The sequence below is a fragment of the Sceloporus occidentalis genome, unplaced genomic scaffold, assembly GCF_023333645.1.
Source record: "Sceloporus occidentalis isolate IW3139 unplaced genomic scaffold, rSceOcc1.0.p SCAF_5, whole genome shotgun sequence".
NCBI lineage: Eukaryota > Metazoa > Chordata > Lepidosauria > Squamata > Phrynosomatidae > Sceloporus > Sceloporus occidentalis.
This window is the reverse complement of record NW_028316985.1, coordinates 6,135,245-6,151,593: the sequence shown is the minus strand read 5'-3', so window position 1 is coordinate 6,151,593 and position 16,349 is coordinate 6,135,245. Positions and strand designations below refer to the sequence as shown.

The 16,349-nt window shown below is 42.3% G+C and overlaps 1 protein-coding gene across 2 annotated transcripts in view; it reads right to left on the bottom strand.

Annotated features, from left to right (window-relative positions):
- PLXNA4 (plexin A4) overlaps window positions 1-16,349 on the bottom strand; it is a 597,539-nt gene that overhangs the window by 81,763 nt on the left and 499,427 nt on the right. For both annotated transcript variants that reach the window (XM_089527462.1, XM_089527463.1), the window contains exons 14-16: window positions 14,832-14,949; window positions 3,829-3,965; window positions 2,120-2,320 (exon numbers count right to left, since the gene is read on the bottom strand). In XM_089527462.1, the coding sequence (XP_089383588.1) occupies window positions 2,120-2,320; window positions 3,829-3,965; window positions 14,832-14,949 (456 nt within the window). The remainder of the gene's footprint in view (window positions 1-2,119; window positions 2,321-3,828; window positions 3,966-14,831; window positions 14,950-16,349) is intronic.

Here is a 16,349-nt window from a genome sequence, read left to right as displayed (position 1 = left end):
ATGGGAGAATTGGCAAGCCCTGTTTTAGCCCTCCAGGCCTTCTAATTATTTAAGTTTCACAGTGCAGCTCTGAGCCAATGAGGAAAGAAGGGGAGAGAAGAGCTGTACTTCTCATTTTAAAAGTCTCTTAAAAGAGATACATGAACATCTGATGACCAATTTCTCTCTTCACTGGGCCAGGCTTGGCACAATTTACATATCCTGCAGCTTTTTCTACACTCAAGGGATTGTAAACACTGCCTGGTATCTGAGTGTCAATTGGACCCATCATCTCTCTGCATCAACAGCCAATATATAACTTTTGGCATTGCAGTATTTAAAAAAATAATTAAATGCCAAACCAATTCTTTGCACGGCGAGACAGACAGAATGTAGTCTTGCCTCCTGACAATCAGAAAGCTCAATTTGGGAAGAGCAGACCCAAACTTGTTAAGAAGAGGACAAATACATTGCTAGGGCTGTGAATTACTTCGAGGGAAATGATGTTGTTGTTGTTGTTAAGCCATTTTTGACTTATGGCAACCCTAACGTGAACTTATCATCAGGATTTCTTGGCCAGATTTGTTCAGAGGGGGTTTCACTTTCCCTCCTTTTGAGACTGAGAGACTGTGACTTGCCCAAGATGACCCGGTGGGTTTACATGGATAGTCAGGATTTGAACCCTGATCTCCAGAGTTTTAATCCAACACTCAAGCCACTATGCCACACTGGCTCTCAGGAAAAACATACAAGGATATAAAAATAGGCTGGAATCCCTTTGGTGACATATACAGTTGTAACCCATGTGTGGTGTTGTAGTTTTAGTGCTGGACTACAGCTCAGGAGACCAAAGTTTGACTCCCAGTTCAGCCATGGAAACCTTGGGCAAGTTACACCCTCTCAACCTCAGAGGAAGGCAAAGACAACCCTCCTCTGAACAAATCTTGCCAAGAAAATCCCATGAAAGGGTCACCTTATGGTTGCCATAAGTTGGAAACTACTTCAAGGTACACAACAACAGCATTAGCAACCACCTCAGGTTATACCTATGTATGTATTTTGGGAGACACTGTAGAAGGAGGTACCTTGTACCAACTTGCACAATGTTCCTTGCCCAGGTGTGCAATGGCAGCGGGGGGTGGTGCTCAGGGGCATAGCTCCATCCCTCTGCCACCAATCCGGGCTGGGCGGCCCAGAGGACTTTGTCCGCCGCCGCCGTGGCGTTTTTCCGGGGGCCGGGGCCGGTGGGAGCGGCCCCTACAAAAGCCGGCCCGCCGGCTCCCCCTGAAGAGGACGCCGCCGCCGCCCCTTTCCATCCAGGCTGGGCGGCCCAGAGGACTTTGTCCGCCGCTGCGGCGTTTTTCCAGGGGGTGGGGCCGGTGGGAGCGGCCCTTACAAAAGCCGGCCCGCCGGCTCCCCCCGAAGAGGACGCCGCCGTCGCCCTTTTTCCATCTGGGCAGGAGCGGCCCAGGGGACTCTGTCCACCGCCTATACCACCAGGGCGGAGTGCCAAGGACTGTTGTCTGGTCCCGCTGTTGGGGACTCTCTACAGGGAGGGAGATAGAGAGGGGCTTAGTTACTTTTTTATTAGGGGTTGGTTGGGACATGTCCTGTCTTTTTCTCGCTGCTGTATACTATTTAATGTATTTTTAGATTGTTTTATTATTTGATTGAATAGGATGGATTTATTGTTGTATTGTAGTATATGGTTTTTATGCTGCTTGTAATCTGTATTGTATTGTATTTTATTTTGCTGTAAACCGCCGTGATCATAGGAATGGCGGTATATAAATAAAATTTCATTTCATTTCATTTCACCAATGGATTGTGAAGGTGTTCCTAGGCCATTCCAACTGTCCTTACAAACCCCAGGAACTGTAGAAAAGACAGGTCAAAGGAGGAGATCACTATTGGTTGGTGGCAATGCTCCTGCCAGGCAATGATAGCTGTGATCCTGCCCAAGAGGTCTGTAAGAATGCTGATCTTGCTTTTCGTGACCACAGAGAATAAAGCATTAATCAACAAAACTGGCATTACCCTAATATACATCCACCAAGGTTCTAGATCAACCTGTAAAAAATGACAAACATTCTCCATCTCTAGTCCATGAGAAATATACCCTTCCTAATAATATCATTACCTCACAATGCTCCATTCTGGATCAATCCTCAAAATCGTCGGATCCTCCACATACTTAAACTTCAGTTCCTTGTGCGATTTAGGCTTCTCCAGTTCCATTTGTAAGGTAGCTTTATCCACTTTCACAGACACATCCACCACATTCTTCTCCAGCCCATTGGTGAAAGCTGTGGTATTGCAGACTATGGAGTCAGCATTTCTCCTGGCAGGGAAATGAAGTGAGATTAAATGAGTCAAGGTTGACAGGCTGAGACAATGGTTACATCCACATTATGCACTTATAGAACTTTGATACCACTTTAACTACCACAGTTCCATCCTAGGGAATCCTGGGGTTTGTAGTTGGTGAGGTGCTTAGAATTCTCTCTACTAGTGAATTCTAGTGCTGTAGTTCAGAGGAGTGCATTAGAGAATGCAAGTACTGCAACAAACTGCAAATTGTAGGATTCCATCGGATTGAGCCATAGCAGTTACAGTGGAATCAAAGTGCTATAATTTTGCACTACGGATACACCCAAAGTCTTCTGCTACATTTTTAGTTGGTGTTTCAAGCTATGGAAACAACTAAAGTGGGCCTGGTAGAATTTTAAAATTTACATGTAGAAGTCCTTATCCCAACATTCAAAATGTCATGTTAAACATCTGAATGTGCAGAATTCAGAGACATAGATGTGTTAATCTTGAATATCAGTATGCAAAGGGATCTTGCAGCACCATTGAGAATAACTGTGTGAAAGAAACTGTAGCATAAGCTTTCGTGGACTTGGTCTACTTTCTCAGATGCATGGAGTGAACTGGTGCCCAGAATTGATCTTTATAATCAGGCTGTATGAAATACCATAGAAATGAAAAATATATGGGTATGGTGTTGAGGTGACAAGTTCAGATTTAACAATGGTCATTGAGGGGAGAAAGACTCCTCCTGCCTTTGTCACCTCATCACCTCACCCAGAAGAAGGCTACAACATATTTCATCCAGTTAGCCTCAAAGGTGCTACAAGATCCCTTTGCATCTTAATGCACAGTTATTGGGAATGAGCCAAGTGATACAATTATATCAACATTAAGGGACTTAGGAGTTTATCACACAGTGGGTGAATTGGTAAAATCCTGTGCAGAAATGGGATTTTAAAATCCGGGTGTTATATGTCAGATGCATTGGTGTGAAAGAGAAGTAATGCAAAAATAATCCGAATGGAAAGCTCCTTTGTACTTTTGGAATTTACCAAAAGTAAAAAGGAGATGGTTTTGATGACTTTGCGTTTGAGTTATTTTCGCATTATTTCTCTTTAATGCAAACGTTGTCTGAAAAAATCCTGCAAATGCGGGGGGGTTTTCAACCTTCTGTTCGGGTTAATCCTGAATGTCATCTGAAAAACAACCTGCAAATGTGGGTTGTTTTCAGTTTAATTCTGCATGGGATTTGTCCCATGTGAGAAACTTCTTAGTTTCTGCTGAAGTGCTGAAGCATTGGCTGGAATTCTGTTGGCACACTATTGTTTTGTTCACAGATTGGCTGCATGCCACTTTCACCTTTAGCCTAAGAAGATGCTGGAGATGACAAAACTGTATGAACTCAGGGATCATGTCTTAAGATGCCCAGCCTAAAGAATGGCTATGGCCACTATTTCCATAAATCCATAGTTTTTAAAATTGAAATATGCAATGACATCCCCTGCCCCCTTGGAATCTGACATCATGAGGATGTACCAGTGAAAAACACAGGGTTGCTGTCCAAACATCACCGAGACGTTGCTGCCGGCATTTAGGTTTTTGCCCCGGATTGTGACTTGTGTGCCTCCTGACATAGGTCCTTGATCTGGACTTAGATCAAAAAGGGTTAGAACCTGAAAGACAAAAGGGAAAAGGCCACAGCTTTAATGGAATTAGAGGAAGGGCCTGAAAGAACTGCAAAAGGTCAGGAAAGACCACAGGAACTGGATGCAATGATAGTGAGGACATGAGTTGGATTGTTTGTTACTTCTAGAATTACTCTTGTGGAATATTTCCAGAACACATTTGAGGCACAACAGGCTTGGCATAAAACAAGAATGGTAACCAGGTGGTGCTACAGATGTTGGACTGCAACTCCCTCATTGCCAGCTATGATGGCTAGGATAGATGGGAGTTAACCAATAGCATCTAGAGAGCTGTATGCTGTTGTATGTTGTTCTTATCTGCCATCAAATCAGCTTCAACTTACAATGATGTTACGAATGAGAGACTTTCAACAGCCCAGTCATTAACAGGTCTTGCAGACTCACTTTGCCAAACATTATTCCCTTTTGCATTTCATGGTCATCTCATTATATCCCCAAAGTACGAAATCCTCAGGTTAGCAATTTTGGCTTATTCAAAGAATTCAGGCTGGGTTTGCTCTGCCTCGTGCGGTTTAAAATTATAAAAATAACCAGTTTTCAAACTCGGAAGTGGACTTCCAGCTATTCTTTCTTTTTTCTTTTTTACCTCTTTGGCAGTCCATGTGGCTCCCAGAAGGTCTAAAGGGGATAAAATAGTTTTTTGTACCCACCACAGATGTCCACCCTTCGCTTAGAACCACAGATATGAAGACACATCTGTTCTTTGAAGGGATGTTACAAGCTAATTCCTAATCCTAAAAATAAGCTCTTTCTGTGACTGTGGATATCTAATGCAACCACCAGACTGTTCACGCCTAAGATGGTTGTAGGAGGCATGAGGGAATCCCAAAGTTTCAAGTACAATGTGTGTCTGTCTGTCTATTTTGCTAGAAAAGTATGGTTTCAGTATGAGAGCTAGACCAGCCCTGGAAACTGTGTTAAGCTAGAAAACTTTGTTTAGCTCATTCTCAATGGGAGAGCAATAAAATGGTGTCCCATTTTTCTCCTCACCTTCATGACAGCGCAATATTCTGTGCTGATCTCCAGAGGGTTTTCACATTTGCAACATTTTTTTTTTGTGGAGAGGGAATTGCATAAATTGCACAAATTGTGTAGTTAAACTACAATAGCTGCTATCTTGTACCATGTATATTTTACAAATCAGACATCAGATGGCTTGTTTGCCTCTTTTTGATCACTCAGCCAGTCCTTCTGTGCCTGATATGTGTGTCTGTGTGTTTCTGTGCATTTTGCTTCCCAAAGAGGGAAGGCACTGGTTATGTATAGAGTCATTTTGGAAAAACTGTGCAAACCTTGATGGGGAGCAAAGGGTGATTCTGATGAAGGAAGGAAGAAATCCCAAAAGGTTAACATACGCTGGACAGGCTGTCTTGGCATGTCAAGACGGCCTTTCTCATTCAGAATGAGTAATTTAGTGAGATTTCTTTCCATTCCCAATATATAATGCCTTGAGCTGGAGTGCTCTTGGTTATCATGATGGCCGAACGGAGGCTTATGCCAACTAAGTACCTTTTTTCAAAAAGATGTTTTAGTTGTAGCACAAGGACACTAAGGACTAAGGATGGAACGAATATTTAAAGACTCAAGAGAGAAACATGTGTCCAGAAACCTCAATAAGGAGAACCTTCCTCAATTACCTTGATTGTCCTCCATCTTCAGATGGACTCAAGGGCTGCATCTATACTGCAGAATTCATGCACTTTGACACCACTTTAACTGCCATGGCTGAATGCTGTAGAATTCTGGAGTCTGTAGTTTTGTGGGCTGCTTAGCCTTTGCTCTCAGAGAGCTCTGGGGCCACAGCAAACTACAAATCCCAGGATTCTATAGGATGGGGGCATGGCAGTTAAAGGGATGTCAAACTGGATTGCTTCTGCAGTGCAGATGCAGGCTTTGTGTACGATTTCACAAGATGCTCTGCTCTGACTGACCTTTCATCATTCCTTTAAAGAGCTGTCCTCTTTGCCATTGCAATAGGCAGCAAATTTCTTCTGCTACAGGTTGCCCATGCTTTTACTTATCTGTTGAAAGTCACCATGAGCTTTGAGGAGTCTGTTACCTTACTGAGTTCCGAGGGGAAGGGAGACAATATTAAGGAAGGCGAAAATAGTCAAACTGACATAGAGGAAACAAGGCAAACAGTGCAAGGACCCAACAGTGGGAGGCAAAAAAAACATGCACAGGCAGCAAGTAAAAGGGAACCATGGTCTGCGATGTCTCTACACTAATGCACAGAGCATGGGAAATAAGCAAGATGAACTCAAACTCCTAGTACAACAAAGCAAATATGATATAATAGGCATCACTGAAACCTGGTGGGATGAGTCGCATGATTGGAATGTGGAAATAGAGGGGTATAACCTTATTAAGAGAAATAGGCCAAACAGGAAAGGAGGAGGAATAGCACTATATGTCAGAGATATTTACACCAGTGAAGAGATCCTGGGCATCAATCATGGAAGCCAGGTGGAGAGCATCTGGATAAGAATCAAAGGGGAGGGAAACAACAAGGGTGTTACGGTGGGAGTCTACTACAGACCCCCAAGTCAGACTGAGGAATTGGATGATATCTTTCTAGAACAGATGACCACACAGTCAGAAAAGAGAGATGTTGTAGTGATGGGCGACTTCAACTATCCTGATATTTGCTGGAAGTCAAACTCAGCCAAATCCTCAAGGTCTAGCAAATTCCTCACTTGCCTGGAAGACAATTTCATGGTCCAAAAGGTGGAAGAGGCAACAAGGGGACCAGCTATTTTAGATCTGATCCTAACCAACAAGGATGACTTGGTTAATGGGGTGCAAGTGGTGGGATCCTTCGGTGGAAGTGACCATGTTCTCCTGGAGTTTGTAATACAGTGGAAAGGAGAAGCCAGGCAGAGTCAGACACGCATCCTAGACTTTAGGAGAGCGGATTTCAGTAAACTTAGAGAAGTATTGAGGGCGATTCCATGGTCAGAAATACTAAAAGATAAAGGAGTTCAGGACGGATGGGACTTTCTCAAAAGGGAGATACTGAAGGCACAATTTCAAACAGTTGCAGTGAGAAAGAAAAACGGGAGGTGTCTCAAGAAACCAGGATGGATGACTAAGGAACTTTCAACCGAGCTAAGTTTGAAACGGAACATGTATAACAAATGGAAAAAGGGGGAAATCACAAAAAAGGAATTCAAAGAAATAGCAGGCATTTGTAGGGGTAAAGTCAGAAAAGCTAAAGCGCAGAATGAACTCAGGCTTGCTAGAGAGGTTAAGAACAATAAAAAGGGCTTTTTTGGATATGTCCGCAGCAAGAGGAAGAAGAAGGAAACGGTAGGTCCACTGCGTGGAGAAGATGGCAAAATGCTAACAGGAGAGAGAGAAAAGGCAGAATTACTCAACACCTTCTTTGCCTCAGTCTTCTCAGAAAAGGCGAAGGGTGCTCAACCTGAGGATAATGGAGCAGAGGACAGAATAGGGGAATTTCAGCACACAATAAGTAAAAAGATAGTAGAGGAACACCTTGTTAATCTAAATGAATTTAAGTCTCCGGGACCAGATGAACTCCATCCAAGGGTATTAAAAGAACTGGCAAATGTAATATCGGAGCCATTGGCAATCATATTTGAAAACTCCTGGAGAACAGGAGAGATCCCAGCAGACTGGAGGAGGGCAAACGTTGTCCCCATCTTCAAAAAGGGGAAAAAAGAGGATCCCAACAATTATCGTCCAGTTAGTCTGACATCAGTTCTAGGAAAGATTCTGGAGCAGATCATTAAACAGAGAGTCTGTGAACATCTAGAAGGCAATGCCATAATCTCAAAAAGTCAACATGGGTTTCAGAGAAACAAGTCATGCCAGACAAATCTAATCTCTTTCTTTGATAAAATTACTAGCTTGGTAGATGAAGGGAATGCTGTGGATATAGTATATCTTGATTTCAGTAAGGCCTTTGACAAGGTTTCCCATGACATTCTTGCAAACAAGCTTGTAAAATGTGGGCTAGACAAAGGAACTGTTAAATGGATCTGTAATTGGTTGACCGGCCGAACCCAAAGGGTGCTCAACAATGGCTCCTTTTCATCCTGGAGAGAAGTGACCAGTGGGGTCCCACAGGGCTCTGTCCTGGGCCCAGTGCTATGCAACATCTTTATCAATGATCTGGATGACAGAATTGGGAGCATACTTATCAAATTTGCAGATGACACCAATTTAGGGGGAATAGCTAATACCCCAGAGGACAGGATCAAGATTCAAAATGACCTGAATAGACTAGAAAGCTGGGCCAAAGCTAACAAAATGAAATTCAACACAGAGAAATGTAAGGGCGGAAAAATAAAATGCACAGATATAGGATGGGTGACACCTGGCTGAATGAAACTACGTGTGAAAGGGATCTAGGAGTCCAAGTAGACCACAAGTTGAACATGAGTGAACAGTGTGATGCGGCAGCTAAAAAGGCCAATGCTATTTTAGGCTGCATCAACAGAAGTATAGTGTCTAGATCAAGAGAAGTAATAGTGCCACTGTATTCTGCTTTGGTCAGGCCCCACCTAGAATATTGTGTCCAGTTCTGGGCGCCACAATTCAGAAAGGACATTGAGAAACTGGAGCGTGTCCAAAGGAGGGCGACAAAAATGGTGAAGGGTCTGGAAACCATGCCGTATGAGGAACGACTTAGGGAGCTGGGGATGTTTAGCCTGGAGAAAAGAAGGTTAAGAGGTGATATGATAGCCCTGTTTAAATATTTGAAAGGATGTCATATTGAGGAGGGAGCAAGCTTGTTTTCTGCTGCTCCAGAGAACAGGACCCGGAACAATGGATGCAAGCTACAGGAAAAGAGATTCCACCTGAACATTAGGAGGAACTTCCTGACAGTAAGGGCTGTTCGACAGTGGAATGCACTTCCTCGGAAGGTGATAGAGTCTCCTTCCTTGGAGGTCTTCAAACGGAGGCTGGATGGCCATCTGTCAGGGATGCTTTGATTTGGATTTCCTGCATGGCAGGGGGTTGGACTGGATGGCCCTAGTGGTCTCTTCCAACTCTATGATTCTATGATTCTATGATTCTACTGGTGGATGTTTCTTGCAGCTGTACATATTTGAGGTTCATTTTCTGACATTAAAAGTGTTATAGATATTCCCATCCCTATGCAATGTCTGTATGAACCGAAGCATGATTTAGCCTAGTCCCAATTTAGTCCTGACTGCATACCCACTCATAAATACAAAAAAATTTTCTCATTTTCTTTAACTAAGAAACTATGCTGTGTCTTGTAGACATATTGAGAGGACAGAGAAGAGCTAGACAGAAAATCTATTATAAATAAATAGAAATAAATACTCAGTCAGTCTCCCCACCGCAACCACCTTTCTTCACTGTCTTGAAAGAAATCAAGAGAAAAACCATCATATTTAGGAGGGCCTATCTGATACCAAAGCCTGATGAGGGATTGTCTCCCTTTCAGGGAGAAATCTTAAGAGTTGCAGTTTCTTCTTTCATTAGCATTTTAATAGAAAAACTTTCCATTTGGTCCCAAGTGAAAAGCCACCATCTGCATTTAAATGAAGGGTTCCCTTCCCTCCCTCCCCATCAACAACCCCCTGCTGCCTGGCTTCTCCCCATCTTCCCTTCCACTTTTAAGAATGATTGTATTAAAGGTTTAAACTCTCCAATGAATGAGCAGGTACAATAGACGGGATGTTTTGCTGAACGCGGGAGATTATTCACTTTATTTCCTTGAACCACCCTATGCTTGCACTCTTTCGCTCATCCTCAAGGCATCAAAGTAGTTTCCAGATCCCCACTCCTTGGGAGTAAGAGAATGTAGAAACAATCCCTTTCTTGCCTTCTATACTGGAGGGAGAAAAGCAGTGTGATATAGTGGTTTGAGTGTTGGACTACAACTCTGAAGATCACGGTTCGAATCACTGCTTGGCCTACTCTCTAGGTGACCTTAGGCAAGCCTAAGATCACTCAGACAGACTCTCATTCTCAGAAGGAGACAAAGGGAAACCCTTTCTAAACAAATTATCAAGAAAATCCCACAACAGGGGCACCATAAATCACCATAAGTTGGAAATGACTTGAAGGCACACACCAACACAAATACTAGTGGGGTCATATTACCAGGAGAAGTGACAATTCTTGTTTGTTAGATCAATTAGCATAGAAGCATAACTTCACGACTGGGGTCCTAGCGTAAGGATTAAATTTCGCTGGAAATAGAGATATAAGTTTTTCTGATATTTCTTCTCCAAGGGGAATTAAAAGAAGAGTAATTTTAGCAATTTAATCTCACTGTGGACTTTTTCACACGGAAGGAATGTATCACCATCCCAAAAGAAGAAGAAAGCGGGGCCAATTCGCAAAGAGAACACAGTGTCCATCCCAAAAAGAAAGCAGTACGAATATGAACGCATTCACCGCATGAGTATGTACCCATTGGCTTCTTCTTGTGAATTAGCATATTTGCATCTGCGCAGGGAGGCAGGATTGCATCTGGAAGCCAGCCAAAAAGACCAACCACCTCCTCCCTTCTTCCTCCTCTTGTTTGGAAGCATTTCCTGTCAGAGCATTATACTGAGTTTTTATATTGTTGCTGTGTGCCTTCAAGTTGTTTCAGACTTATGCCAGACCTTACCATGTGGTTTTCTTCAGGGGGTTTGCCTTTACTCCCCCCCTTTGATCTTTCCTCCGAAACAGCTGCTTTGCTTTCAGCAGACAGAGAGTACAGGAAAGAAAATCACAACAACAAAATATCATGGGAATTGTAGTCTGTTTCTAATGGGAGGAATCCCATGGCCGAAGTAGAGATGCATTTCATACTAACACAAATTCGAATTGACTTTGAATTCACTGCAGAAAAGGATTTATAAATTTGATAGTTTTCCAAATGCAGCTATTTCTGAGATGACCCAGGATTGTATTTGGATTGCCTTCCAATTGCATTCGGTGTTGTTTGATATTCTTTTGCAAAATTATGTGAAATACCATGGGTAACTCCGGATTGACCCTGGGTTAACCTTCCAATTTTCTCCATGTGAAAAAGTCCCATGAGAAAGTCCTCAGAAACCACATAATTTTCTAAGCCTATTTGTCATTTGGGATTTATTCTGCTCAACATTTGGATGTCGTTGTTTTCTACAGAAAACACAAATCACACATCCCACAATGTGTGGAATATGTATTCTGTATTTTGTAGTATTACTGAAATGTGGTTACTACATATAAATATGTGATCATTGTAAATATGTTAAGAGTTGTGGTTTAATTCCTTTGGGACATTGTTGTGATATAGTTCATTGCATTGTTAGTTTCTCCCTGTTGTTCCTTCTGTGTTTTGCACAGAAAACAGCATTTTCTGTGTAGGAATCAGCCTTTTTTGTGCAGAGACAATAATAATAATAATAATAATAATAATAATAATAATAATAATAATAATATCCCACGCTCTCTGACATATGTATTCCATGAATAATTTCCATTCTTTAAAAAAACCATTCATGGATTTGTCTCTTATCAGATGTGGCAGTTTCTCCATCTCCACATTTTCCATCACTTTTTCCCCAACCACTTGTCAGCTTTCATCAACGTTTAATACATTATTATTGTAATATACACATACGCCTCGGGGAACACTAGGGCAGTACTACAATAGTGTATGTGGTGGCAGCAGTGATTCAAAGGTGGTGATAAGCTTGGTGCCATAGTGGTGGGACAAGTAGAGAACCCCACATTTGATGTCATCGCAGTGGGACAAGTAGGGCTCCTGACATTTGATGGTAGAGGTGAAACAAGAGGAGCTTCCCCTATAGCACTCTTTGGTGTTCAACCAACAGGAGTGATACATAGTTTTTTGTGGGCTTTTCAGGCTATGTGGCCATGTTCTAGAAGAGTTTCTTCCTGACGTTTCACCAGCATCTGTGGCTGGCATCTGAAGATGCCAGCCACAGATGCTGGCGAAATGGCAGGAAGAAACTCTTCTAGAACATGGCCACAAAAAACTATGGATGCTGGTCATGTAAGCCTTCAACTTCACAGGAGTGATACAGTTTGGGAGGGCAAAGAATCATAGAATTGAAAGAAACCACAAGAGCTATCCAGTTCAGCCTCATTCTACTATGCAAGAAGACACAATCAAAGCAACCTCGACTGATCACCATCCAGCCTCTGTTTGAAAACCGCCAAAGAAGGAGACCCCACCACTCTCTGAGGCAGTGCCTTCCACTGTCAAATAGCTCTTACCGTCTGGAAGTTCTTCCTAATATTGAGGTGGTATCTCTTTTCCTATAGTTTGAATTCACTGCTCTGGAGCAGCAGAGAAGAAGCTTGCTCCATCTTTAATATGATATACCTTCAAATATTTAAACATGACTATCATATCAACCTTTAACCTCCTCTTCTCCAAGCTAAACATGCCCAGCTCCCTAAGCTGCTCCTCATAGGGCATGCTTTCCAGACCTTTTACCATTTTGGTTGTCCTCCTCTGGACATGGAAATGATACCCAGTACTCTACATCAGCCCCTTAGTTAAGAATACTTAACTAATAAACCTCTCCTGGCCCATCACCCTCAAACCTGATGGAAACATCATTTATCTGAGCTCTGATCACTAGCAAAATGGTCCTACTTTTTTGCCTGCAGATGATGCCTGAAAAAGTAGCTTGGGGAGGGGAGTTACAACTGAAACAATAAAGTCACATTCAGAACTAAGTAGCTATTGTGAGCATGGGAAAGTTACTTAGATTCCGTTGATGTTGCTGTTGTGTGCCTTTAAGTTGTCTCCACCTTATGGTGACCCTAAGGCAACCCTATCATGAGGTTTTCTTGGCAAGTTCCTTCAGAGGGGGGTTTGCCATTGGCCATATTCTTACTCATCCTTAACTATGTCATATTTACAATCACTATTTAGTCACAACTGTGCCACAATTGTCATGATTGGAACTCCCCACCAACAGGGAGAAGTCCATTCTGCCGGCAATAAGAACATAGGTGAATGCATTTTCCTTTGGGAGGAGGAGGAGGAAGTTGGGTGAGGCTAGTTAACTATATTTTAAGGCACGCCACAACAACAAATATTTAACTATGCTGAATTAGAATACCAGCCAGGAGTGGTTTGGGATTTGTTTTGGATTCTCAGAATTTCACATTGGGTAGGGACACACTGAGAGTTCTAGTAACAAAAAAGGTAACAAGCTCCCGCAGCAATTCACTTTAGGTGAGGCTGCAGGTACACCTATTTAACATTTTTAAAATGTTGTTTTCCCCCAAACCAGTGGAAAACTTCGAATCACTTCCATTTTAAGGGAATGTTTGTTGACATCTTTGGCAGTGTGATAGCCACTGGAGGGTTTCAGGGCATAATGTTGGCCTCTGGACCTGCTATAGTTGCCCAAATCTGTCTCAGACAGAGGAAATTAAAAATAATAAGCCAAGCAAGAAATGAAGTTAGCTACAGCTGCAGTCCAATGTGCTTTGACTACCAACAGCTCCAGCTACATAACCTGCTGAATTACTGTGTGCTGTCCCTGGAAGCTAAGAACCAATGTCTGACTATTTTTCCTCCTCTTTCTCATTCTTTTTCCTCTTGTGTTGTGTCTTTCAGATTAGAAATTTAGTATGCAGGTAGTGGTTTTGATAAACTACTCTAGGAGCCTCTTTTTCGGTTCAGGAGCAGGTTAAAAATACTTTGAAAGGAAGACAATAAAATGATAATGATAATAAAAATGATATTTCTGACAATATCACCTAACAATGATAATAAAAATAACATTTCTCCCCATTTCCAGTCTCATGAGAGCAGCTTGAAATTTTTAGAGATGCTATGATAATAATAACAGCTATAACTATTATCGCCACATTTGCAAGCTAGTGTGATAAGTTGCAACCATGAATTAATGATTCACAGCTGCCTTCACAAATTTTAAACGGCATATTTAAATTGGAGGGGGAGAGAGGTAGGAGTTGGATTCAGCTATGAAAACCATTTGCACATTTCTCTCACTTTGCAAGAAAAAAAATAAAGCTAATGGCTCCAAAAAACAGTGGAAGTATGTGCTTAAGGTGACTCAGGGTGCCTCTGGATGGGGCATATGTATCGGGTGTTTGCTATATTTGTTGCTGTAACACTTGGGTGTTTTTGACCAATATCTAAACACTGGCAGGCATTCTGTACTGCAATTACAGATTTGTAACCTAACAGATCTGTAGCAATTGTATAAATACCTTCTCAGACCTAAATTTACTAGAAAGTAGATGCACTGAGAGATATAGGTCTGTTCAGGTGGCGACTGGAGGCCAGGAGAATGAAATTTCCACTTCTTCCCACCAGCAAACAAAGCTGTGACAATCAAAAGCAAGACCTCATCACAATTCCTTCTTATAACCTTGCTATAGGAAAGCTTTTGAGGGTTTTCCCCAATTTAAACCCCTGTTTTTGCACGGGATTTCCTCCCGTGTGATAAACTCCTAGGCGTGTATTTAAAAGTCTATGGGTCAAACCAGATTTTTTAAATGATTAAAAACAGTTTAAAACCACATACACTGACGTTTTGGAATAAATCAGGCCCCAAAAGTTTTCAGAAAGAGCCATATTTTTATTGGGTACTGGAATGGCAGCAACTTCATTGCCAGTCAGGTTTCCAAAGGCAAGTATTTCAAAATCAAGATGCCACAAAAGAGAAGACCCTCTTCCATATCGTCTCTCAAAGTATTTCCCCCACTGGTGGGATACAGATGATCCCAAGATCCCAAATATCTCAACGCACTTAGGGTTTTGAATGACATCATAAAAACCTTGAATTCAGACCAGAAGCAAATTGCCAGCTAATTCTCAGGCAAAGCTCACCAACTTACCGTAAAGTAGTAGAACTGGGAGGATTTGGCCATGAACTCCGGCTTACATTCAGCCACACAGATGTCCACATTTCCAGCATGTTGGCTAAGTTTGGCCTCTCTCATCTCACACACAATTCTAGAAGAGAAGCAAAGATATTCATGTTTCAGCAGCTATCCTTAGCTGCCTACATTGGCAAAGCCAGTAGCAGAGGATTTCATTTCGGTTTATTTTCAGGACATTTTCATTTCAGAACATTTCGCAAGAATGTTCCCAATTGTAGACATTTCTTCATCTTTGGAATGGAAAAGAAAAACATTTGTGTAAAAGTATCCTCAAACCCCTCAAATGTGGGAGAAAGCAGAATTGGTGAGCAAACTTGGGGGCTTTAAAATGCTTCATTTCCCCAAGTTTGGATACAAATCCTCTTTATTGGATGAGGTTTATCGCAGATTAGGATTGACAACTTTATATTCCTGGGAGGATTCTCATTTTTTATAAACACAGGTAAAGCAGGCAGATGCAAGATAGTCCTCTCCGTGCTGGGTAGGGTTGCGTGGCCCAAATCCTGGATCTGGTGTGAGGAGTCTGGATGATGTCTGTCACCCTCAACACCAGAATCAGGGTATAACTATCTTATTGAGCCTTCAAGGTGTTTCTATCATGGGGTTTTCTTGGCATGACCTGTTCAGAGGAAGTTTGCCATTGCTTTCCCCTGAGGCTGAGAGCATAGCAAGTAGCAAGCACATTTCTGTATTGCTTACCAATGTAATAAGCAATTTACAAAGTGTAAACTAATTTTAAACACTGCCCAAGGTGGGTTTCATGGCTGAGCAGGTAACTGAACCCTAGTTTCCCCTGTCTCTGTCCAACATTCAAACCCTAAGTCATTCTGGCTCTCATAACAACCTTACGCTGAACTAAAATAAACTATCTCATAATCTGGATCTTCTGGGAAGATCTGGAGCCCTCCATTTCCATGCAGGGCCAGCTGTTTGCATGGGTGATCCCACTGAGCTGCCCATCACATTCATGCTATTGCCAGTCGCTTGCGCCAAGTCCAGAATGAAACACCTTGCATTGTGATTGTCACTGGCCACCTTGTTCTGACCTCAGAAGCAAGTGATCTGCAGCAGTGGTAGATATGCCAGGTGGCTCATTAGGAGGTCCGAGCAGACAGTCACCATGCTATGGAAACACGGAACCTGAGGTAAAGTGGGGAGGTCGGAGCAGGTCCAAGGCCTGAATACTCTGGGCTGCCTGTGGAGAACCCTGGCCAATGCAGACAAGGCCTTAGTTGACTCCACTTTGGTTGATTGGCATCTATATTGGCTGCTAAGAGACCAAATTTTGCATATTATTATTATTTTCTTTGAAATTCGCTCATTTTACAATGACAATTGAAAACAATCATGAAATAAGGGTACAATTGAGAAGGACAAAAACATATGCAATACAGTTTGACCCTTCCAGACTGCTGAGCCCCAGTAATCTGTACTGGTTTTGCCCCTCCTCGCATTGGCCCTGGTTCTCCATTG